At 39.3% G+C, this 25,383-nt stretch overlaps 2 protein-coding genes across 3 annotated transcripts; one reads left to right on the forward strand and one right to left on the reverse strand.

Annotated features, from left to right (window-relative positions):
- Positions 1-1,735: 1,735 nt before the first annotated feature.
- On the forward strand, positions 1,736-12,924 carry anxa13l (annexin A13, like). Of its 2 annotated transcripts, none has more exons than XM_038278867.1 (11): positions 1,736-1,801; positions 2,391-2,466; positions 2,696-2,790; positions 2,877-3,047; positions 3,188-3,221; positions 5,797-5,876; positions 6,389-6,457; positions 9,642-9,743; positions 9,828-9,903; positions 10,027-10,139; positions 12,042-12,924. In XM_038278867.1, exons 1-11 carry the CDS (start codon positions 1,787-1,789, stop codon positions 12,159-12,161), a joined length of 951 nt encoding a protein of 316 aa, XP_038134795.1. In that variant the 5' UTR covers positions 1,736-1,786; the 3' UTR covers positions 12,162-12,924. The 2 variants fall into 2 exon arrangements, with proteins under 2 accessions (XP_038134795.1, XP_038134796.1); XM_038278868.1 differs by having other exon boundaries at positions 2,880-3,047.
- Positions 12,925-17,202: 4,278 nt separating this feature from the next.
- si:ch211-252f13.5 lies at positions 17,203-23,289 on the reverse strand. The gene is made up of 6 exons (XM_038278870.1): positions 22,409-23,289; positions 22,088-22,293; positions 20,370-20,540; positions 20,091-20,243; positions 19,763-19,829; positions 17,203-19,645 (listed from the first exon to the last, which is right to left on the reverse strand). Exons 1-6 carry the CDS (start codon positions 23,049-23,051, stop codon positions 18,093-18,095), a joined length of 2,793 nt encoding a protein of 930 aa, XP_038134798.1. The 5' UTR covers positions 23,052-23,289; the 3' UTR covers positions 17,203-18,092.
- Between the last annotated feature and the right edge of the window lie 2,094 nt (positions 23,290-25,383).

Below are 25,383 nucleotides of genomic sequence, written 5' to 3' on the forward strand. Positions count from 1 at the left end.
AAACAGACCTACAATACAGACAGAAATTTCATATTTGGGCTCAATAGGAAAACAATTAAGGCTCTTGCCAGAGGTGTCAAGTAAAAAAAGCACAAATACTTTGTTACTGTATTTAAGTACACTTTTTATGTATATATACTTTACTCCATTACTTATTTTTCTTCCTACTTCTGACTTCTACTCATTAAATTTTTACATAAGTACCTGTACTTTCTATTCCATACATACATTTTCAAAACAAATGTTACTTATTACTCTTGGCTTCGGTTTAATATTTATAACTATTTATTTCATGCAATGCGCCATCCAGATCATTAGTGCCATGACATCTAGTGAAAACTATTGTAATTGGATGAGTCATATAACGCAAACACTCATTGGTTATCTAAAGGAAATCATCAGAAGCAAGCAGGTGTTCTTCAAACTGCAAATGTGAAATGTCTATGCCATGCTACAATGTTAGATTGACAAAAAGATGTTGAAATGTCTGAAAGGTCGGACACAGGCAAGACCGTATCGGGAGATGGAGACGGAGACCAACAAGACCTCCCTCATCCTTGGTTAAAAGAATCTCAAAGAATTTTTCAAAAATGTCAAAAAATTGAGCTTTCAATTCATATAGTGGCATCTGGCTGTTTTTTTAAAGTTTACTTTATACTTTTATACTTCAAGTAGTTTTTGGAGCACATACTTTTTCACTTTTATTTGAGTAAAGAGGTCAAGTTGATACTTCAACTTTTACCAGTGTTTTTAAACTGCAGTATCTACACTTCTACTTAAGTAACCACTGTGTGTACTTTTGACACCACTGGCTGTTGCTTAGTCATCAAAAGTCCTGTTTTAAGGCAAGAGTTGCTATTATTTTCAAATCAAGGCACCAGACTGGAGAAAGAGTAATTACCAAATCACCTTTCCTTCTGAAGAGTCATTAGAACAACTAATGATATAAAGAAGAGAATACAGTTCTGTTCATTAAGTAAGTGTACTTTTTAAATAATCTGGATTCCTACACTTAAAAAAACTGTATTCTTTTTTTTTTCTTTATAATATTCAAATTTATGAGAAATTAAATGTTGAGTTTTTTTGGAAGTGAGCATAACTTTTTCACTTCAATGTATAAATAAACCTTTTAAAATGATCTGATATAAGAAATCAGGAAAGGATTGTGAAAAAAAAACTGAAGACATGGATGGAAACAGACAACACTGATGCTGCAGTGAGCATGCTGCCTCTCTGTCAGCCCTGATGATGCAACATGAACCTTTATGAAACAGCTTCCAGACCATCATTTCTTTGGAGCACAAAGCCGCACAAATGATCCCTGCTAGTTAGACTATATGACTTTAGTTGGATTCTGGGAGATAAGTTTTTATTGAAATGGGCAGAAATGATTGTTCAACAAAATGTTTTCTGGGAGTAAATAAGAATATGCGCACAAATTGGTTTGAGCTAAATAAACGTAAAACATGTTAATTGGATGCCCTGGATTAAAAAAGGAAAAAAAAAGACAAAAACGCATTATTTAATGTAAAAGCAAACTCATTTTGCTGCCTGCATTGATCCCTCTATGGGTGGAGTAGGGGTGGTTGACGCCGTCCATGATCCAGTGGACATTACGCAGCTGCGCACCAGCGGCCCGCCCTGCACCGGTCCATCCATGCAGCCCTGCCCATCCTGCTGCTGCTGCGCACGCCTGACACATCACATAGCAGCAACACATCAGGGCACACAGCAGCCAGCTTTTAACAACCACTTTTAACTTTTAACAACAATCAAATCAGACAACATGGGCAACGTCCAGGTAAGAATAATTTTGTTCTGCTGATCTAAACAATCCGAGATATTAAACTGTAAGCTGCGTTTTTATCCAATTAAAGGGCATGTTAATGATTAAAAAGTTTAAAAATTAAGGAATTGGGGTTAATTTATGCATTAAAATGCAAATCAGCAGGTTGAACACCATAAAGCTTTTGCAGAAGGTTAATATAATTTATTACAGCTGTATATAGACTTTAAGTTTGGGTGAAAACAGCATAAATTGTAAGTGGCGCAGTCAGAGGGAGTGTGCTCTGTCAGAAGCAGATAGATGAGGGGATTTCTCAGCATGTAGATCAATAAGGCCGCATTGTGTCAAAGGGAGGGTGGGTAGGGGATGAGGCTGCTGCTGGTCCATGACTCAGCACAGCCAGCACCCTGATCCTATTGAGAGAAACCACTTCCTGGATGGAACACCATAACAGATCATCTGACACCACCTCACCCTCTGTTTAGTTTCATTGCAGCGTCAAAGTGCTTTTACAGTTTCTTTTGTGCTTTTTTGTGAGTGCAAAATATAATAAAACATATACATATGTCCTGCTAATATTTTTACATATGTTTTGCATTCCCAGCCCACCATAGTCCCCTTTGAGGATTTTGATGTCACGGCTGATATAAAAGCCTTAAGACAAGCATGTAAAGGTTTGGGTAAGTCTGAACTTACTGTAATCTTTATTCATTAATATCTCATTAGCATCAATATATCACCTTAAATGTTCAGTAGCAACATTCAAAACTCTTTTAAAGCCATAACCTTTATATCTGGTGACTGTTTTTTATGAATATGAACAGCCTTGTGTGTGATTGTTGAGCCCATTTACTTTGTATGAGATACTTTAATTTCCCCAGCATGTCTGTATTGCTTCATGTTTTCCAGGCACAGATGAAGAGGTTATTATCCAGATCCTGGCCAACCGCTCTGCAGCTCAGCGTGTGGAAATCAAACAGGCCTACTTTGAAAAATATGACGACGTGAGTACCCCACCCACCTCTGGTCTCTGTTTGTCCTGTGATGCAGGAGCACAGCAAGTAAGACTTTGAGATCTGTTTTCTGCAAGGAGCTGGAGGAGGTTCTAAAGAAGGAACTCACAGGTAGCTTTGAAAATGCCATAGTGGCCATGTTGGACGAGCCCCGCGTTTTCTTTGCCAAGGAGCTCAGGAAGGCCATGAAAGGGGCGGGGACTGATGAGGCTGTTTTGGTGGAGATCCTGTGCACTGCTACAAATGAGGTTTGTAGAGAGGTGATGGATTAGATTAATGTTGATTACATTGTGTTTATGTTTGTTATGGGAACCATAGGGCTAAGAATCAAGGCATTGGTGCTTGTTGAGGCTGACTTTACTAACCATCCTCCTCATTTATCCTACAGGATATCCTGAGCTACAAGGAAGCTTATGCCCAGGGTAGGTTTTCAAAACATCTAACAGTTTTATAAAACAGGGTTTTACTAAAGTATACATTTTCTTAGTTTCTCACATTACAACTGCTTAAATAAATAAATAAAAAGTACATTTGTATTATATGTTGACTCCCTGCGAATCAATACTATACTGAACTAAGTTTTGCTGAAATTACTACTCTAATTCTTTCTCAGGTTTCTACCGTCTTGGTTCATTTCTCTTTGCAAAATAACTCAAGCTCATTTATTTTGGATGGGGAGCATATGTAAACATCAGTTTTTCATTTCTATTGGATTTAGGCCTGCAGTGAGTGGCTCATTCTAAGACATAAATATTAGTGATGGTGAGATGAAGCCTCATGAGGCATTGAACCGTTTGGCCAAATTACTTCAACGATCCCTAAAGTTCATGAAGCCTCATGTGAACATGTCACCACCTACTGGTGGAGAGCAGAACTACAGTTAGTAATATAATTGTGATTTTATTTATTGCAATATTGTTTTTCTTTTTTTTTTTTTCTTTAAAGGGACACTATGCAACATTTTTCAGTTAATTAGTGTGTTCCATAACGTTTTGGATGATTAAATGAGTCATTTCAGGTTGAACAAAGGTATTCTCGGCCGCCCTGGTGGTCTGTGGGGGAAATACTGCACTTGCAACTGCAGGAGCACCGTCCCGCACCCACAGGCTCAGAAGTCTCGTGAGAGTCAGTCTTGCTTTACGGCGAGAACTGCTACACGCCCCCAGTTAAAAGCATTCTCGCTGCTAGCACAGTGGCGATCTTTGTGCAGTTATGCCACGTTCATGCAGCAAAATCTCGTCTGCTGCTTCCTTTTTGCTGCTTGTACCAGTTAGTTCTGACGCGTGGCTGAAGCAGCTTTGCTGCTCTGGCTGTGTCTGAGGCGCGTTGGGCGGAGCTTCACTATCCTTTCTCTGCCTTGCAGCTATATTTGCTGTGATCAGTGGGAATAAAATAGTTTTAATATGTGTTTAAGTGAGAAAATACACCTGAAAACGTAATCAGTGCAGTCAGTTCATTCAGATTATTATCCTGCCTTTAATAGTTTTTCTGTCGGAGCCGCTCAGACCCCCACATACCAGCGGGGCGCCAACAGTATGGATCCCTTCATCAGCAGCGGTTCACCGCGGCAGCTGGTAGGTGTTTTTCATCTAAATAATCCAAACTGCATATTCTGCCGGCAGATTTCTGCATTTTAAGTTAATTTAGGCGTCAATAAACTGTTTAAGAGGAGAGATCATCAGAGCTGTGTCTCTCTCCCTGCGTTAAACGCACCCGACGCGCTGCTTCAGCTGCTCAGACGTGCTGCGCCTGGTGCTCAAAACGCGTCGCGGGACCTTTTGCTACGCCTTGACGCGCGTCAACCATTGACTTTGCATGTAAACTCGCTGCTTCTGTCGCGCCAGCTACGTCCAGTGTGAACGCAGCATTAGTCATTCGCTGCTAAGCTCAAAACAACCGCGCCTGGCTTGACGGAGAAACCAGGAGAACAGAACTGTGCATATTTACGACAGTGCACTTTTACTTTCGCCCTCTGGAGGGAGCCTCACTGGAAAATCAACACCGGTTGCATAGTGTACCTTTAAGTTAATTTAAAATTGTTAATGTTTGGTCTGTATGGAAGAGGATTAGGGCCATTAAAAATAAAAAAAAAGGTCACTAATTTTTACATTTTATTTCAGTTTAATATGGGAAAAGTCAGAAATCTGGGATTAAAGTCAGAAGTCTAAGAAAAAAAGTCAAAATTTTGAGATTGAAGTCAGAATTCTGAGATTAAAAACAGAATTCTGGGAAAAGTAAGAATATTGAAAATAAAGTCAGAATTCTAAGAAAAAAAGTCAGAATTCTGGGAAAAGTCAGAATTCTGAGAATAAAGTCAGAATTAATTCTGAGATTAAAGCCAGAATTCTGAGGAAAAACGCCAGAATTCTGAAATTAAAGTCAGAATTCTGGGATTATAGTCAGAATTCTGGGATTATAGTCAGAATTCTGAGAAAAGAGTCAGAATTCTGAGAAAAACGCCAGAATTCTGAGAATAAAGACTTTTTTTCCATATTAAGCTGAAATAAAATGTAAAAATGAGTTCGCTTTTTTTAGTACTTGACACAGCCTCGGAGCCTTGGCTCATCTCATAACATCAGTAATTAATATGTTTTGATCTAAACTTTTCCACTGTGGCTCTAGCTTCATGTTTAGGGTTGTTTTCCAAGTGGAAAGTGAACATCTGATCTAATCTTCCATGTCCTTGCTGAAATAAGGTATCCCACAGCATAATCTTGCCACCACAGTGTCTAAACTTGACGAGGTTTGTTTAGTCAGTGTAATTTAAACCTCATTAAAGACGGTGGTTGTAAAGTGGTGAAATTAGGAAAAGTTCTAAAACTATGAAAAAAATTGGTTTGGTTATTCATATCATAATGGTAAAATGACTAATTGTGTTTGTTTTACAAACCTAAGGCTGCAAAATAATTCTAGGAAAACATGTTACACTGAAATTCAAGCACACAATAATTAACCTATGAGGCTGTAGGTTTTATTCTTTTTGCTGTTACCTTTCAGTAAATGAGCGAGACTTGGAGGCGGATATAGAGGACGATACCAGTGGAGATGTTAGGAACCTGCTTATTTCACTGCTACAGGTATAAAACTGACCGTTGTTACCTTATCAGATACAAATCTACATTTTCCAGCTCGGCTGCTTATATGGGGAAGCAGGGCTCTGAAAGAAGAATGAAATGGGCTTGTGTTCGTTTTCCCTCAAATTGTTTCACATAATGGCTCTTGATCGCTGGCTCGCCCACTGGGACATTCGTCACATAGCTTGGCATGCTAAGCCCTTTATGCCTTTTCCAGCTCTTTCACCTAATTCACCCTCTGCTTCTTATCTTTTTCTTTTCCCTAAGCTAAAACATATAAACAGATTGACTCATGTTTTACTGCAGTGCCATTCCAGAGAACTTCATCTGTTTTCATTTAAAGTAATGCAGATGACTGTTATCCCATTAAATGCTCAGTGTCATTTTTGTTATCCACCCTCTTTGACTTGGCTCTGTGGGCTTTCATGCCCCTAACTCTCCCTCTCTCTCCTCATCCATAATTCTGATCCTCTTCCAGTTTCATCCTCTTCACTTTCTTGTTTCCTCCTTTACAGGCGAGCAGAGAAGAAGGCTACGACGTAGACGAGGGATTGGCCGAACAAGATGCCATTTCTTTGTTTGAGGTGTGGATGCGAGTAATATAGGATTTCCTTCTTATTCAGTCCAATTTAGGCTGTATAAAAAGTCATGCATTAAAGCAACTGCATTATGCCTTAAAGTCATGCATTAAAGTAACTGAACCGCACATAACAACATGGATTTAGCAGCTAAAAGTGAAAGCTTGAAGCATTATAGCTTAATAGCCAATTCATCCATGTTGGTGGAACATGGATGAATTGGCCGTATATAAAGAAACAAAAGCAGGTGGAATGTATGAGTAGTTATTGGAAACAGGGTAGAGTTAGGCAGGCGAATGAAATGAGAAATTAGGCCAGCTGTAGGTGCCAAGATCATGACACACTCCTGGTAGAATGGCATATAACAACAGAGGGGGCGGCCACCCCCACAGATTCATAAGCCAGTGCAATGGCATCTACAACCCAATGCAACAGCCTGTACTTGGAAATGCTGCTCTTATTGGCGAATAGTGCCCGTATCCACAATGTACAGTACAGCTGCAATGTCCAGGCTGGGAACACTGTGCTTGCCAACCTAAGTTCCTCAGACTGAAACGGAGGCGGGCAGTAGGCCCTCAGGCCCCCAGTTCAATAGGTGACTTCACATTGCCTGGGGGCAGAACCTTTGTAAAAAGGTTACATTTGGTGACATCACTCCAGACCCATCTGCTATGGAGTCAAGATTCTGCCAAAATTTCACACACACAATAAATCATTCTATTGGAAGCTTTGCTTCATTCAGACACTCATAAACTACACTCACATGCATATTTAACATGTAGCATGCGCAAAAAAAGAGTGCCACCGGCGCCCAAAATATCATAAATATAAGTATTCCTTTTCTGTAAATATGGTTCAAATTTATGTGTGCGCACCCTCCTTCCTCCTCTCATTTGTACCTGTTCCTACTAGCTCCTTTCTACTTTTGTTACTTTGAATGCGTTACCCTACTGACAAAGCAACGTGCCTGTGACTGGCTAGGTTTCAGGAAATCCTACGTCGTTAGTTATGACATTTTGCCAAAGTTACAAGTGTAAACTGTCTACCCATTTCCCGCTAAAGTTTGTAGGTGTTTGTAGGACCCTTTTTAACAGACACCCTACACTCAATCAGATTTGAGTATTCAATCAGACTATGGTATATTTAATGGTGACTCTACTTTTGAGCTTCCAACTCTTAAAGAGAAGCGTTTAGCCTGAATACGCTTTGCTAGTAGGAAGAAGAGTAAAGCCTTAACGGCCGGGATCTTCTGAAAGGTAGCCAATCACAGGCAAGTTGCTTTGTCCAGTGGGTAACACCTTCCAAGTGACAAAAGTTTACATGAGTGCACAGAAACAGGTCCACATGCGAGTAAGAGAGAATCTTTAGGTGCATAAAAAGCAAACCATAATGGAAAGAGTGTAGCATGGCTACAAAGAAATGGCCATCCATTTAAACTTACCGGTACATGCAAAGCAGGGAGCGCAATCATCACAGAAGTAGCCATTAGGCCAGATTTAAACCTGGAGAAGTTTAAGAGATTTCCAGATCAGGAGGAAAAATTTGCCAAAGGGCTATTGCCAGTTATGCACTTCAAAGGTTTAGCTTTCAGGAGTCACGTGGACCTTTTGGACTGCAACCCCAAACAACATTTTGATGGCGACACTTGGTTATAACACTGTCAGGTTATTGGTATATAATCAGCAAACACAGTTGAGTTGTTTAGAGTTGATGAGAAGATGAATTGATGGACCAATTAAAGGAAAGTCCATTTTCTGTAGTGTCCAGGATGAAATCAAATGATCGACACCAAAATTTTGACAATTGGTCCTGTCTCTGCTATTTGGCTCATGCAGAATCCCCCCCTGGCTGCTTCAGAATGGCTTCCATAGTGCATGTCCGATAATGTCCTTAAAACAACCTTAAACGTTCTTTTTTTTAAATATGCTACTCACCGGGTCGTCAGCGCTGTTCAATGACGTTCCAAAAAAAGTTTCGTAAAGAAAAAACGTTCCTGTAGTGTTTTATTTAGCATTTTGTAAATCCCGTTGAGTTCTGTTGGAATAGTCAATATCCCTCCGCCACCGGAAACGGAAATGGGGCCTGTTTACGCTTAGTTGTAGTCTTTTCGCAAGGCCCAAGTGTTTCTGCTTCACTCTGTGTACTCCGACGTCGAGGTGCTAACGTCTCTGTTCAACACTTTAAAAAACTCTCAAAATGGAATACGAAAGGTGGATTCTTGAGGAGGACATATTGGACTTTGAGTTTGACGGTAGAGGATACCGTCGCCAACTAGTGGTTTGGAGTGTGCAACGCTTCAGATTCGAACGGGAAGCGGAAGTTTATAAGCGGTTGTGATGTATCGGAAAAAATTGTTCTGGGATTTACAAAATGCTAAATAAAACAAGACAGGAACGGTTTTTCTTCACGAAACTTTTTTTGGAACGTCATTGAACAGCGCTGACAACCCGGTGAGTAGCATATTTAAAAAAAAGAACGTTTAAGGTTGTTTTAAGGACATTATCGGACATGCACTATGGAAGCCATTCTGAAGCAGCCAGGGGGGGATTCTGCATGAGCCAAATAGCAGAGACAGGACCAATCGTCAAAATTTTGGTGTCGATCATTCGATTTCATCCTGGACACTACAGAAAATGGGCTAAAAGTGTTAAAAACCGGAATTTTCCTTTAATGGGGTATTCTGGGTAGAACACTTCTTAGAGACGTGAAACAAAGGTGGACATTCACCTCCTAGCAGAGCAATGGTCCATAAGCATCTCCCTGAAATGAGTTTTCGGAACTTGGGATGTCTGTATAGACCATAATCTAAACATCTGTAACAAGACTCGAAGAGGCTACGTCTAATGACTGCTGTAGCTTAAATACATATACCATACATTCATTTTGTATGCTAAAGAAACTATCTTTATTTCGGCTTTACAATATTCCATTAATTTGTGTATCACATGTATCACAAATGTAAAAAGTATCACATTCACAATGTTGTGGCAACAGACATTTACCATCTTGTTTTAATTTGTTATGGAACTACAGTTAACTTCTACAGTTTTTACTTTTACTTCTCTAACACCTAACGCCAGAACTCTTACGTTATTCTTGTGCAAATGGGTGCCTAACATACTGTACATCTAATACAAGTGCAAACACTTTTAAATGTCAGCATTTTGTTTTCTTTTTGTATACATAACAGGCAGGTGAGGGCAGGTTTGGCACAGACGAGTCAACCTTCACCTACATCCTGACACACAGGAACTACCTGCAGCTTCAGGCCACCTTTAAGGCCTACGAGTCTGTATGTACTGTACGATGGTGAACCTGATCCAAAACAGATTAGTTTCATTGTACTTAAGTTTACGCTAGCTGGTTTACCTTGCAGCTTTCAGGAACAGATATTTTGGACACCATCGACTCGGAGGCTACAGGGACCCTCAAAGACTGCTACATCACTATTGGTAAGAAGGAGCATTTACAGATCTTCCATTATTACTTTGCCTACTTATTTACAATCAGCAGCTGATTTTGTTTGTTGGTATAACTTTATGTGTGTGTGTGTGTGTGTACATTTTGTTGTTCAGTAAGGTGTGCTAAGAACCCGCAGCTCTATTTTGCCCGCCGCCTGAATGCTGCAATGAAGGGCCTTGGCACTGATGAAGACACACTCATCCGCATCATTGTAGGCCGCTCTGAGGCAAGTGTCCCTGAGCTTGTGTATTATACACTTTACGGGATGTTACACACATAAACATAACGCTTTTGGCCTTGCTAGCAGCAATTAATGCAAACATTCAATTCTAAAAGAGGAGAAATGCTGGCATCTCTTATCAACATGTGCAAAAACCTTCAAATTCAATAATTGTTTAATTACATAGTATTGTCTTATAATCAAAAAGAAAATGATTTATTTTTTCAGTCTCTGAATAATACAAACTACATAGTTTAATATTGGGTTTTAACAAAATAATCCTAAAAAAAATCCTTGCAACTCCCTTCCTTTAAGAACTTCTGATCTTTGATCCTCTAACTTATCTTTCCCTGGGTTGTAAATTAACACAAATGCCCAATTTTCTTTTTTCTATTGGCCACTAGGTGGCATGAAGATCGATATACATCTTACCATCTGTGAGGAGGAGAAAAAAAATTATAAAATTAAAAAAATTCTATACTTACTTAAAAACTGCAACCAAATGTGGCAACACCCATTAGACAATATTTACATGACTACTGGAGGTTTGTAAGTGATACCAGGAAAATAAACTGCTTTATCATTCCAAAAGAAACATCTGAAATATCTTGCAAAATTCTCCTGAAAACTTATGTAAAACAGTTTTAGCTGAAAAGGACTAAGATTAGAATATTTGATAAAAAAAAAAAAGAGAGAGAGATAAAAAGGGAACTCCCTTTCTAATAATATAAGCTCTCAAATGCAGTTAAGGCCCTTTGTCACAAATAGACGTCCTTACTTCCAGTGGCCAAGGGTTAAAACATCAACTGGATTCAATCAGTAAACCTCTTAAGCTGTGTCGTTATTATGTCTTTTAGCTGATTAATATTCTAAAATCTAATCATATAGTTATAGAAAATAGTTCAATAGACAAAATTAAACTTCCTCCAAAGCTGCCTCACTCCCACAATGAAATCATGTAGAAAACCTGTTGGGTGACCTGAAGAAAACAGACCATGAGGCGACACAACTTATTTGTGTAACTCCATTTGTATAAAAGATACTTAAAATAGCTACAAGAAAACAAACTAATAAAAATTCACTGAAATAAAAATATTATATGGTTTCAAAAATATAATAGAGCTTAGCAGTAAGATACAAAGTTAATTGAATAAGTAATTGTTGACCATTATGGCAAAGCTGGACTTAATATTAAAGTTTCCAGTCATGGTGTAAAGGAGACAACTGTTTCTGGATATTGAATATTTACAGGAGGTTAGATTCCGATTTGAGGAGCTTAGTAACTTAATTCTGCCTTCAGTCGTTTAGCTTTTCCTCTTGTGCTTTGTTGCCAGTTCTATACTCTCTGCTAAGCACTTGGTAAGCATGGCAGTTGTTTTAATTGTGCCTTATGGATTGACAATTAAGACTGGTGACCTGACCAGGGTGTACCCCGCCTCTCGCCCATAGACAGCTGGAGGGTGCACTAGCACCCCTCGTGACCCCAGCAGGGATTAGGTGTGAGAGAAAATGGATGGATGGATGGATGGATGGATGGATGGATGGATGGATGGATGGATGGATGGATGGATGGATTGACAAGCAAAAAAATTTAAGTTCCCCTTGATAAATGTTCATACAGAAAAAGTTTCATATAAATCATGTCAGACAGACAACAATTACTTGTAGTAAATATTGAACTTATTGAAAACCTTTTTACTCATTCTTATCAAAGGCAGTGAAAGAAGTAGCTAATTTAAAACATTAAAAGCATCATAAATCTGTATGCAGCTGTGATATTTTTGAAATGTTGAACACTTTCACAAACATATTTATTTTATTTGCTTCTAAGTTTCTTTACTTTTAGACTCAATAATGCTGAGTTAATATAGAAATGTAAAATGGGTTCAACTTGTTTCTAACCCACAGGTCGACTTGGAGACAGTGAAGGATATGTACCTCGAGAAATACGACATCACCCTAAAAGATGCCCTTGACTCGGAGTGTGGAGGAGACTTTAAGCGTCTTCTCTTGGAGATCTTGCACTAAATCACAGTCAATTTGTCACCTGTCTTGTTCTACCATGAAATAACAAAATCTACTCTATCTACTCTACTGTTTTTAACACTTTACAAGTACTTCTTGTTACTCTGGTCTTTCTCCACGTTTTAGAAATTTCACTTTACAGCACGGACCAAAATCAACTCAATATAATCCAGTTTAGTGTTCCACATTACGTAATTTTTACAGATTTTGTTAACACTTTTAAAACTTTTTACAATACCATCTCAGTATAATAAAGCGCACTGTTAGTTACCAACATGGATGTATTTTGGAACTATAGAAGGACCATATTCACTTATCAAAAAGTTATCTGCCAAGTTACAGTACTCTAATGCTTTTCTTTTTTAAGCTGCAATCATTATGTGTTTTCTATTACACAACAAGCATGTGTCTCTCATCTATCAGTCACATCACTATTTATTTTAACGATGAACTTCAGAAGATTATAGCAAATAAGGTTAGGTTCTGCTGCAACACATAAGTGCCCCAATATCATGCTCAAACCATTAAATTTAAAGATGTTTGTTTAATTGTTGGAACTTATAATAAACTAAACTTTACCTCAAATACTCAGCTGTTTATGCAATTTGCTACAGGCTGGTTCTAGACTGAATAATTAACAAGAAATTGAAGTGCTTTGAGTCGTTTCTTTGAGAGCTCACATGTTGCCTTGTTACTAGATTTACACACTGTTTTTGTTTTGCTTTTTGGTGCCTTGAGTATTTACATTCACTGCACAGAAAATAACCATAGAGATCACTCTGACTAGTGCAATGATTAAAAGTATAGTCACAGGTTTAAGGCGGAGGTCTTTAAAGATGCATTTTCTTAATGAACTGAGGCTTAATGTGTCAAGTGAAGTATAAATATAAGAATATAACAGATCTAACTGTATTCACGTAAAAAAAGTTATGTCTGATGTCTGTTTAATGTTTGTACAATATTGGTCTGAAATACAAATTAAAAAATTCTAACTATCAGAACTGATTTCATTTTTCCTGTAGAGGGCAGTGTTGAACAATTTGCCTTTTATTTGTTGGTTTTAATGTAGTTTCGCAGTCTAAGGAAGCAGTGACTAATAATATAACATTGAAGTAATACACTCCTATATATATTTACATAATACTCTTAACCTAATCTAGAATTTAATACAATATTGATCATTTATAACCACTACCAGATCATCCCTAGTAACTCATATATTCATTTTGTGTTGAATAATATGCTTTGAAGATGCAAAAAAGTTTATTTCTACAAAATAATTCCTAAAAACCTTTTGATTATACCAGAGCAGCAAACCTGTGTCTACTAAGTTAAAGTTAGACAATAAGGAAGTTCAAGAAAGGTGCCAAATGCTTCCAGATGTGCAGCCAGTTCCTCTGCCTCTCTGCTTTGCCTGTTACTTCAGTCTTCTCACTGTTTATCTCATTACTACGGTTGGTTTGAGCATTCAAGTTTAGCATCAACCTGTTTTCTGCATTTTCTTGCAACCTGTATGCTTCCAGTCTGTGCACCATATGTGCTTTGACCATTTATCTGTCTGGCTGATCCATGTGCTCAAAACACGTGGCTGCTGATAATATATAGAGAGAATCAGGACGAGCAATACATGGGTCTGGTGTGTAGGATTATTTCTTGGAGGGGAATTAACCCCTTTTGCACTAATTTCTGTTTAAAGGTATTTTTAAAAAAAATTCTATTTGTGTGGAAATAACAATAGAATGCTAAAAGAATAATGCAATTTTAATGCAAAAATCAAGAAAAGGCTTAAACATGGTCCAAATTCATGTTTTTTTATCCATTGTGCACTGTAAATAATAGTGTGCAATAATATGTAAGGTTCGGCTGTCAAACATATGGTGCTCCATCTAAGCCAACAGTGCCATGACCTTTTTTTCCTCCAAACTTTCTCTTTTTTAAATTTTAGTAACTCCTTCAAGATGCCTTAACTCAAGCTATGGTTTCAATTTTGCTCAAGACACGATGTCTGTCTGTTGGATTATACACCCTGTTTCTGGGTATTGTCTTCTTTGGCAACATTCTGATAACAAAAAAGAGAACTCAAACACCTTGTAAATCCCATAATTGTGATTTTTAACACCTATCAGCAAAAAATATTACATTGAGAGCAATTCCTGCACTTTCTACATAAAATACGTTCAGTTGTTTTTTGTTAAAGAGAATGCAGTCCTATTTGTAGGGTGTTTCTGATCTTGTCTCCCATTACTGCAAAAAACTGCTTGGGCTAATGTGTCTGTCCAAATTCACGACAAAGGAAAGATGTTCTTTGATGAGTAACCAGAAAAACCTGGAGGCTCCCGCCAAGAGAAAACATGTTCAATTGAATCTCTGTATCACTGTGTGGCCTGTAGGGCTGTAATGGTTGACTATGACCAGTGTGTTATTGTTTTGTTAAACTCATCTTTTTATCTGTTTAAGTTTCCCACTAAATCAAATACAAATATGTATTTCATGTAAAATCCCCTTTTTTATTTACAGTGTACCATTTTCACCCCAATGAATTTTTTACAATGCATGTTTTGTCTCTTTGAGAAGAAAACACACTGCAAAAAATATAAATCTCAATAAGTTATTTTTTCTTAAAATAAGTGTGTTTTTCCTTGATTTGAGGAGGTAAGTAAGACACTTTGCCAATGGAACAAGACAATTTCCTTTTAAAATAAGAAAAAACTATTTTATCGTCTTATTTCAAGTAAATATTATCTAACTATCTTATTTTAAGAGTGAAAATACTCATTCCATTGGCAAATCATCTTATTTACCTGCTCAAATTAAGGCTAAATATACTTAATTTAAGCCATTTTTTACTTATTTCTGGATTGTTTTTGCAGTGCATGGGTTAACCCTTAACAATCCCCTAGTAAGAGTTAGGATTAGATTAAGAAAGATTTTTTTTGCTAATCATTCAACCCATTGTAAGGAAGCAGCGACTCACTGGTGAGCATTCTGGGGCTTAGCATCTTGCTCAGACACCCGGTGTGGCACTCTGGGGGGGTTTGAACCAGGGAAGCTGCAGCCTTCAGAAGAGCTGAAGCAGAAATCCTGCTTTTATCACTCTGTTGCCCATCACTCTGCACTGACTTTGGAAACTTCACACTGGAATCCAAGGAATATGGATTTTCTACCCCCTACTTTGATTCTTAAACTAAAACTTTATTTTCATCTGAAAGTGTTTGGACTACCAAGTAACAGTCCAGTTGTTTGGTTTCTTAGGTAGGAAGCATATGATTAGCGACTTACAATATGGAAAGGCAACATTTGTATTTGAGGTGAACAATTTGTCTGTGGGTAGAGGCTTTTGATGTGCTGAATGTAGACTCAGTCCACTCCTAGCAAAGCCGAACAGAACCACACAATGACATTTATTGCGTTTTGTTTAAAAATTCTTTAAATCACAGCGAGAAGCACCTTTGAGGAAAATGAAAGACATGAACATGCTTTCAGGAATGTAACAAATACCAAATACTGGTTCTCCCCATTGTATCTGTAAGCCATTCACAATAACAAGAAATAAAGGTTTAACATATTAATGAACCTATATGTCTTAAACGTTCTGCAATTACTGTTCTGCAACAGCTGTCACTGTGGATCTTCTAAACCATCCTTTTTAGGTGTGTTTTTTGTGTATAGTGCTGTCTTTTGAGACCTCTTAGCCTTTGACATATTAGATTTTAAGTCTACAGTTTCATCCATGATGATGAGGTTGAACCCATCAACAAACATAAAACATCGGAATGGAGGTAACGTAAGGATGGAACATATTTTAACTGAGGGTGTGGTGCGGTTCATTTATTTATTTTTTGCTTTAAGAATTGAAATCTTACTTACAAACTGTATTACAGAAGTCTTTGATGAAAAATTTAAATACGTTACCTTTGCTACATAGCTCTTTATAGCAAAGTATTAGCAATTAGCCTACATAAAATCAGTGCTTCATCTTTGAAATTTTGACTGTCTGACATGATTCCTACTGTATGCACTACAGGCAAGACATACAATATGGCTTTACATCTGATAAATATTTTTATTACGTTAACAGAAAAACACCAAATATACACTTCATTAAACATTTTACTCTTTAAATAGCCTGTTTATGTTTACATGGCTTGCATATTAGTTGGAATTTAACCAGAGAGCAATTAAGCATTGCATGCTAGGTGTAACAAAAATCTCTAACTCAAAACATGTGTCCTTAAAATGAATGGAAAGCAGTGTTAAAAGAAAACAAATTTATCTGAAGATACTTTTGAACAACAGAAGAGGGTCACCAGAATTACATAAAGATAAAACAAACAACAAGAAAAACATGCATTTTGAAGATAATACAGAGCAGAAAGCTCAAGCGTGAAAGGTTCAGGATAGTTGAATAATATTTATGTACAAAACAACTCACTAGTTTTGCTGTATATAAATGAATGATATAAATAATTTCTTTCATTTAATATGCCGTAGTTCATTTCAAATGTTAAAAAGCAAAACATAACATCTTTTAGCAGTTTATAAGAAGGGGAAATCTCATTTCATTTGTTTTGTCATGGGTAAATTTATAGGGGAAGATATTTTCCAGATGACAACAACTTTGGAAGCCAACAACATCTTTTGTGGCCTTTCCCCAACAGCTACTACTAAATTATTGCAGTATAAAATGGTGAGTAGGAAACAGATGGCTTTTGTGGTGTCTTTTGAACTTTGGTGGGACAATGAAGTTAGTTTCCTTGATGTTTGACCTGGTGCAGGGGCGTGCACAGTATGGTGCTTAACATAATTGAGTACAGACATTTTGGTTGGATTATATATGGTCCGCTGCATACTTCAATTTGGGAAAAGCCAGTTTGAAAACTGTTGGATCCCCTACCTGTTATTGGCTATTGATGAAAATATGCTTTATATAGGGTTTATAACTAATAAACCAACAATGATTTACAGAAAAAATAGCTTGGAATACATCAAAACTAAAGATAGAGGTCTCTACTTTGTGTGTGTGGGGGTTTTTTTTGTCACTAAATGGATAATACAGCTCTCTTGTTGATGGACCAGGACTTTGGCAGCATGTTTTAGGTTTGTTAAAGGTCGTTGAGCTTCACCGACTGTACTAGAACTTGTTTAACCTTTCCTGGTTGTTCAGATTGTCTTTAGTTTCCAGGTTAATTTGACCCTCAAACAATTGGAACCCTTAATTTGTATTATTACACAACCAGTGACCTTTGTCAATACAGTTAGAGGTATTTCAAGTTTATACAAATATTTGGGTTGGTGGAACATTAAAGGTGCCATTTCATAACTGTAAACGCTAATTTATACTCAGAAACCAGGTCGTTCGGTGTGTGTTGCAGTGAATGCAAATGTGTCCCCGCCTCTGCTGCAAACACTTTGCTGCACCTCTCCAAAATTGTAGGTGACCGCAGACTTATTGGTCAAATCTACATCCACTCTACATTACGCGTATTGTTGTTTTGTTTGTATGACCGCCATTGTGGAAACGACTCATGAAGTTGGAACAGCTAGAAGACTGAGGTGCACAAGAATGCTGGGACTTTTTCCTGATTTTTTGCTTTGGACTTTTTCCACCTGGATCCCCGCTCTTTTTTGCCCTCATGTCCCTCCATTGTTGCACAAACTTGCCCCCACTTCCTACCGCCTCTGCTATATCTACACCCACAGCTAGTTCCTGATTGTCCCTCTTGCGTAGAAATAACATAGCACAGACCACGCTTCATTATTGGGCATAAATCCAAAATTTCTGCGACAAGCTCACTGCAACACACTGCTGTGGGGAGTATAACCAGCCCTAAAGCCATCACCATTTCTTGCTGAACATAACATCATAATAAATGTCTAAGGTTTTCTTATTAGACTACCAGGTGTGAGAGGTTTTATTCTTTTTTGGTTGTTTTATCAGGCTGCCACCCATAGAGCTGACACCCCACTTCCTGTCTGGTGACTGATCTGATTTACTCTTCCACGTACACAGTCTAGGATGAAGAACACTGCAGTGCCGTTATAAACCGGAAAAGATGCTCGGAGACTAATGCTGGCCCACTGGCTTCCTTCAAGCATCTGACCCCCTACCTGCTGGGCTATAGGTACAGGCCGCAGCCCCTCTGCTTCACGGACGCCTTCGGAGTCACTTCGCCTCAGCAGAGTCAGCTTAACTAAGTTGCAGGAGTGGATGAGTTTAAGGTCCAAAGCCACACTGACTGTCCCAGTCTCCCTGAAGACAAAGTCCTTCCTCTGGTTTGGGGATCCTTTTGCCAGCAGCCCCATTTGAGGCACCTGGGGGCTGGTCTGGTGGAAGAACAAAGGCTTGTTTCGAACTGCTCCTGATGGAAGACCAGTGTTGGACACAGAAGCAGTCATAGAGGAAGAGATGCCAGCAGGGACCCAAAATAGACTGAGAAGACTGATGCCAGTCTCATCACCAAAGAAGCGTACATTGCACTGGGCGGGAGAGAGAATCTCAAAGCCAATTGCTTCCCCAGGGCTGACTGTCGTGGCTCCGGACAGAGATATAGATGTGTCACGATAGTGAACGCCTGGTTTGAAGACCCTAAACATCTCCAAGGAAGTTCCATTTTTGTTAAGATATGCCACAAGCTGAAACCCTTCGCTCACACAAGCTTGGCCCATAGAATACAATGACTGCTGGAACACAAAACGCGCTGTCCCGCTTTCTGAAAAACGGATCCACCGATTGTCATGAGTCAGTCCCACTACATAAGGGTCTGAGGTGGAGGCAATGCGGAAGGTTGGTCGGTAGTTTGTGTGATAATGTGCAGAAACAACTGCCTGTGCTGTCATGGCAACAGCCCCGGTATCATGGGAGAGCCAGAGGAGGCTAAGCAAAGGTGCAGAGGTGTCATGAAGCTGTAGACTTTCAGTGGTTTGGTTGCAGTGATGGCTGGCACGCCGGAGAAAGAGGGACATAACTTGACCAGGGGCGACTTCTGTAACCCCACTGATGCTGACACTTTGAAGAGACCTGCGTTCCCTGTGCTCCACCCGAATGCCACTCAGGTCCCAGCCCTCTGAGCCATCGGTTTGGTTTATACGCAGGCAGACCTGGATGAAGCTGCGACAGCCATGACTAAGGGACAGAAGGCCATCAAGCCAAACCAAACCATGCTCCCTCAGCACCAGCTGCCCGTTCTCTGCTGAAACCAGACCCATATCATCTTTTCCCTGGATGTGAAGCTGCAAGCTGGGGATGTTTTGACCCTTTGGGCCCTGCAGACTCATAGCTCCAGACCATGACCGAGACAAAGCAGCAACATCAGTGGCAGGGACTGTGCAGAGGGTGTCTGTCATGAAGGTGCAGGGGGAAACAACAGGTTCCCCATCACAGTTGTTGCAGGCCTGACACTCATCCATCTCAGAGTTGTAAAAATAGCCATGGCCACACATTCCGGAGTTGGCTTCACGCACTGTCATCCCCTGGCACTTGAATCCACCTGGTGATGCCATCGCAAGCAAAACAGGGTAGTAAATTAAACATTAATTATCAATTAAAGGGAAGATGAGTAACAACTGAGTAGTGATGGGAAGAAAAAAAAACTTAATTAAAGTACCTGGAGTGTTAATACACTTCTGCTTATCCCTGCACAAATCTGATATTTCAAGACATTCATCCCGATCCTGTAATAACAAAAAAACTGTTACATCCACTGGCTGCAATGAGCAGGTACTGTATGAATATAATACCATCTACTTCTTCCTTCTGTTTTTTTTCAACCCTAGAATACATAATTTCAAACATCATGCTCTTCTTATTTATGTTTTTTAACACACACCTATATACTGTTTAAAATAAAATATGGTGGAATATGTTCAGAAAATTCAACTGGTACAGCCCAGTTGTGTTATAAAACTGTACAATAAAAGCAGGAAAATCCTCACCTGGCAGATCCTGTCTGCGTGAACAGAGCATTGAGCAACCAGGAAGAATCCAGCAGGACAAACTGTACACGTTTCACAGCGAGGATGCCCGCTGCTGTAGCTGCAGTACTCCTCAGGACCACAACTCCCACAGGCCAACTCGGGCAGTCCCACCTGATTACGTATAACATGGTAAAACATTAATAATTCAATCTGCAGGAGGCCCAAGCATCTGTTTGGTGTAGCAGTTTAGGACGGATTACTTTGTTATTCTTAATGTCTAAATTATACCAATCTCACCTCAATCACACTGGCCTGCATGTCCACTTTTTGCAATGACAGTGCTTGCTGCCTTTGATGGACTCTAACCTGCCCACTCAGGGCTTCTGTGTGTCTGTCCAGCTCCTCCTGAAGATTCTGGAAGGATGTCTGTTTGATAGTGTCCAACATAACGCTGTACTGGGCTTTTACCTGTGATTAAAAAATATCTTCCTTACAATGCAATCAATATTCAGAAGACATTATACTTAACCAACATTTTTTTTGTTCTTTCTTTTATCTGCAGTGGCTTTTCAAAGCTTTAAAATTTGCTAAAAGGTGTTCACTGCTAGGTAAGTTACAACCAAACAGCTGTGCACCTATTTTGCAAATGTGTACAATGTCCTCTGATTTGGTAAAACCAGATTTAAGACTTTGTGGCTTATATTCAAAATGCAATGTACAACTGATATCAACCACTGCATCATTATGTAGGACAGAGAAAATGGTCAAAGATGTAATAAGTGAGAGATGGACAGAGCCAAATGAAGGACAATACAGAGAACATGGCTGTATTACTTTCTCAGCATGGGGGCAACTTCTGCTAATGACACAGTTCTGCTAATTGTTGGGATCTGGAGAAGTTCCACCTGTCTCCAGCAGAGTTCGCTGTGGATCCTCCTGAGCTGAGCCTTCGACGCACCTGAGGCGCATCTCATCATCAGGAGGATCCTCCACTATATAAGCAGCCTTCAGACCTTGTCTCAATGCCGCATTGTTTATCCAGTTTGATTAGCACCTGAGCCTCACAACCTCTGTGAAATCTTTGTTGCTTTAAGTCTCCTAGTTGGATTCTAATTCCCTTTTTGTCTCTGCTTACAGGAAACCTGTTTTTGTCTTGTAAGCTCTGGATGAGCTTAACCTGCCGAGCCTGCCCTCTGAGCCAAACCTGAAGACCTTCCTCTGGATCCCCATGCTGCTCTGGACTAAGAGCTGGAAAACCAAGGTCTGTCCAAACGCTAGATGCAAGACGCTGAAGCTGACTTTGAACTCTGCTGAATCAAACAGTCTCTGGACCCAACAGTGCCTCTCTCAGAGCCCAAACCCGGACTCCTCAAGGTAGATCTCTGAAGATAGCAATTCCACATTCATCAGCTACGTGGCTAACTGAACTGTCATCCCTACAGTACAGTCTCCTGTGAACCCGTCCTCCAGACGTGAACCAGTTTCCAGATCCATTTCCATGTGCTTATGTCAATAAACTCATTTAAACCTTTTCTCTGTTTCCCGTGGTGTTCTGCATATTGGGCCTCTCTGAACCAATCATGACACTAATGACCTTAATCTTTTTCATGTCAAGTCTACAGAAAAGAAATACATTGAAAAGTGGCATAAGACCGACCAATGAAGGCTTGAGAACTGTGCATAAGAACTGGAAGAGAGTGTAAACTGCAGAAAAATTTACATTTTAGTTTTATATTTCAATGTGTTCATGTGTTACAACAGCCTACTCAAACTCCAGACTCAAATCTTATTAAGACCTGGTGACAAAGCAGCACAACTCTATTGATGTGCTGTTATTTCACAATGAATCCCAATAAAAAATATTAAAGTTAGAAACAAAATGAGAAAAAGACTAACAGATTTAAGTGCTTTTGTAAGCAGAGTCATTAAGCCATTGTCAAAATCCAAGACTCAAATAATCAAATCAAATTGGAAATGAAAAAACTATATTTTCTAATCAATTACTACAACCTTACTTGCTCCATTTGCTCAAACATCCTTCTCTGTTGATCTAGTATTTCCCTCTGTTGGGTAACAAGTGCTCCCTGTTGGTCACTGAGAAGCCTCTGGAGTTCTTTCACCTCGTTCTGTTGGCTCTTCAGAGCCTCGAGGAAACTGTCCTGGCTCTTGGACAGTTGTAGCTGCAGAATAAGAGCATCCTCCACTGGAATCTCATTAGACCCTGTGAGAAAGACAAAGACCCTAACGTATGCAACAGTATATTTTCCCTGATTAAGAGGCATATTTGAGTAATCTTTTCTTAACAATAAAAAGGCAAACATTTATTTGACACTGACCTGGCTTCATGTCACATGCCAGCTGTAAATAGGCTCCACGATTCAACCCAACGTCTGGGAGCTCTCCAAGGAACTGAGCAGCTCTGTCCATCACATGAACAGGGGAAGAGTTCTGTCTCCCCTCATCTCCAGCATGCACCCTGCAACCATCCCCAACACATGGCTGCTGTTTTTGGCTCACCTGTGTAGGTGATCTACATCCGACCCCTTTGCACTCTCTTGAGGTGCTGTCATCATTTGTGGGACGATGAGAAATTGTGGTTGAACAAGACCCACCCGTGCAACCAGGATGAAACACCTCTGCGGTAATAGTCCTGGGGTTTGTCCTCCTGGTGCCATCAGTTCTCCCATGTTGAGGCTGGCTGTTACTATAGGATGACACCTGGGCGCTCTGAGCTTGATGACGAAAATGAGTGTCCTGCTGGTAGCTCGGATAAACCTGCCCTGTCCTAGATTGTCCAGAGTGGTGAAGTTGCCGTCGTGAAGAGGATACCTCTGTGCGCCCCTGGCAATGTGCTCCAACGCACGGTCTGCTCCAGTCCTGGCCGGGGAAGCAGCGTGTCCCTCGACATACTTCAGATCCACTCCCTGAGTGGAGTGCAGAAATTGAAAGAAGCACAAAAGTTGCACAAGCAGTAATCATCTTGCAATCTTTCCACAGGAAAAATGTTCAGAGGCCACTTGGGGAGGGTGGCCAAAATCTTTACCCGTCTGCCCCTTAGATTTATGGATTATATCTGATCATCTCTGTAAAGGTATAAAAAAAAAAACGCATTCCGTCGTAAATATCTACATAACTCAACTTTACTACACTGATACTACTACAGTTTGACTCCTTTGCGCACAGTGCTGCTTCTGGCTTTTTTCTGTGTGTCTGGCCCCGCATGTGGTGCTCACTGCAACGTCTAATTGGCAACAGGTTTTGCTCCTAGTCTTAAATTAACCCGTAGCTTTCCCAGACATGCCTTTCCATAGAGTTACTTCATTCTCCAAATATTGACTTTTATATTTCTGATACTCTGATTATACACTAACTTCTTACATACCATTAAGGGTTGTTGTTGCTGTCCATATATTAATGGGGGGGGGGGGGGGGAATAGGGAAACTTTTACCTCTAAACAGAGTGAACTCCTCATCTCTGTCCTCTCTTTGTGCCTTTCGTTTGGATGAAAGGATCAGTTGGGTTTTTAACAGGCCCACATTCTCAGAGAGGATTAAAAACTTTAAATACCATCCAGACTTTCATCGTGCCTTAATACAGGGGCTGTGGTGACACTTTTAGAGCATAGTCGTCTTAAAGTGAATGATCAAAACTGAATTTCCTGTTTCATTTCAACTTTATAACAGCTGCCACTCACATTTCCATTTACTTGAGATTTAAAAACGTCATTTTACTTCACGCGTCTTTCTTTCATTAAAGGATTACTAAAATCAGCTGCGACCTCTTTCAGATGCAAGAACACTTCACACATGAAGAATCAACCTTTATTTTCATTATGAGACCATCACAAAATCTGAAAGCATGCATAACTCACAGAAAAAAATTTAAAACACCTTTAGAAAATATAAACCATCCTAAAAAAAAAAAAAACTCTCATTAAATATAAAACAGAGCTTCAAGAAATGTAAGAAGCAAAAAAAATCCCAGGATAAAAAAAAAATATATATATCCTAAGAAGATAAAATATGCAGCCAGAAATGTTGTATAATAATGTACAGAATGTTGTCTGTGCAGTGTGTAGGACATCTGTACAGTAAGATAGACTTTTCTGGTTGTCATCAGACATGTGTGGGTGTTAGTGTAGATGTCAAGGTGGGAGTGTGCGGCTGGAGGGGGTGGGGGGTAAATGTTTAAGAGTTATTCCTGGAGATATGAGTGATAGTGTTTGACAAAAGTGGTGGTGATTGTTTTCATAGCCTTTGGAAAGAACTTATTTTTTGATTCTGTTAGATTAAAGTGAAATGTTCCTGAATCGGTTTCTTGATGGCATTGGGACAAACAGGTTTGGGACACTGGTTTGTGATATTTGTGGCAATGCGTCCATTTTTATTTTGGACGTTTATTTAGTAGGATGTTTACAGATGCAATTCAAATAGATCACACTGTTAGATTGGTTAAAAATGCTCTATCTAGGGAAAACCAGCCGACTCCATCCATCCATCCATCCATCCATCCATCCATCCATCCATCCATCCATCCATCCATCCATCCATCCATCCATCCATCCATCCATCCATCCATCCATCCATCCATCCTCTCCTGCTTAGTCCTTGCTGAGTCGCTGCCTGGTGCCTCATGAAGATGCTTGAGTGCATCATGAAGATACCTTCTTACAAGTCCTGTAAGTAACCCAAAAGTTAAGATTCTACTAAATCTGTGGTGCTGTGCGGAACTTGTTCTGCAATTTTACCAGAAGATTAGCTATATATTTAATAACTAGAAATGGAAGTTATAGTTAATTAATAGGCAATTTAAATCAAGGGTAAAGGGTAAAACTAATTAATTATTATTAGTTGAATGATAATTACCATATAATTGTAATTTATTTACTGACCAGGGTTCTTAGTCTCTTACATAAAAGGATGGACTCCTGAATCGGCTGTTTAAATCCAGTTGCCTCCCCTAATATAGTAATTTAGCAGAGTTATTAATGAACAACCAAATAAATATACCTCTGTTCATTTGGAGCTTCTTAAAGAAGGGTGAATCCAGCCTAAGTGATAAATCCTTCCTGGTATAAAATACACACATAGACAATGGTAAATTACAATGGTACCTTTATTAGCTAACAATAACACAGTATTATGAAAATAAGTTTTAAGGCTTAATGCATTGAAAGTGTCCTTTAAAATAGCAGCAGATGAATGTGAATAAACCCTGAAGCAGGCTTGTTAATTGCATTCAGATCAGTGCAGTTTTATGGTGAAAAAATAACAATGACTCAAGAATGCCTTAAACTTTTATGAGGCTGAA

Source organism: Cyprinodon tularosa, unplaced genomic scaffold (assembly GCF_016077235.1).
Source record: "Cyprinodon tularosa strain WSP-4 unplaced genomic scaffold, ASM1607723v1 ctg145, whole genome shotgun sequence".
Taxonomy (NCBI): Eukaryota; Metazoa; Chordata; class Actinopteri; order Cyprinodontiformes; family Cyprinodontidae; genus Cyprinodon; species Cyprinodon tularosa.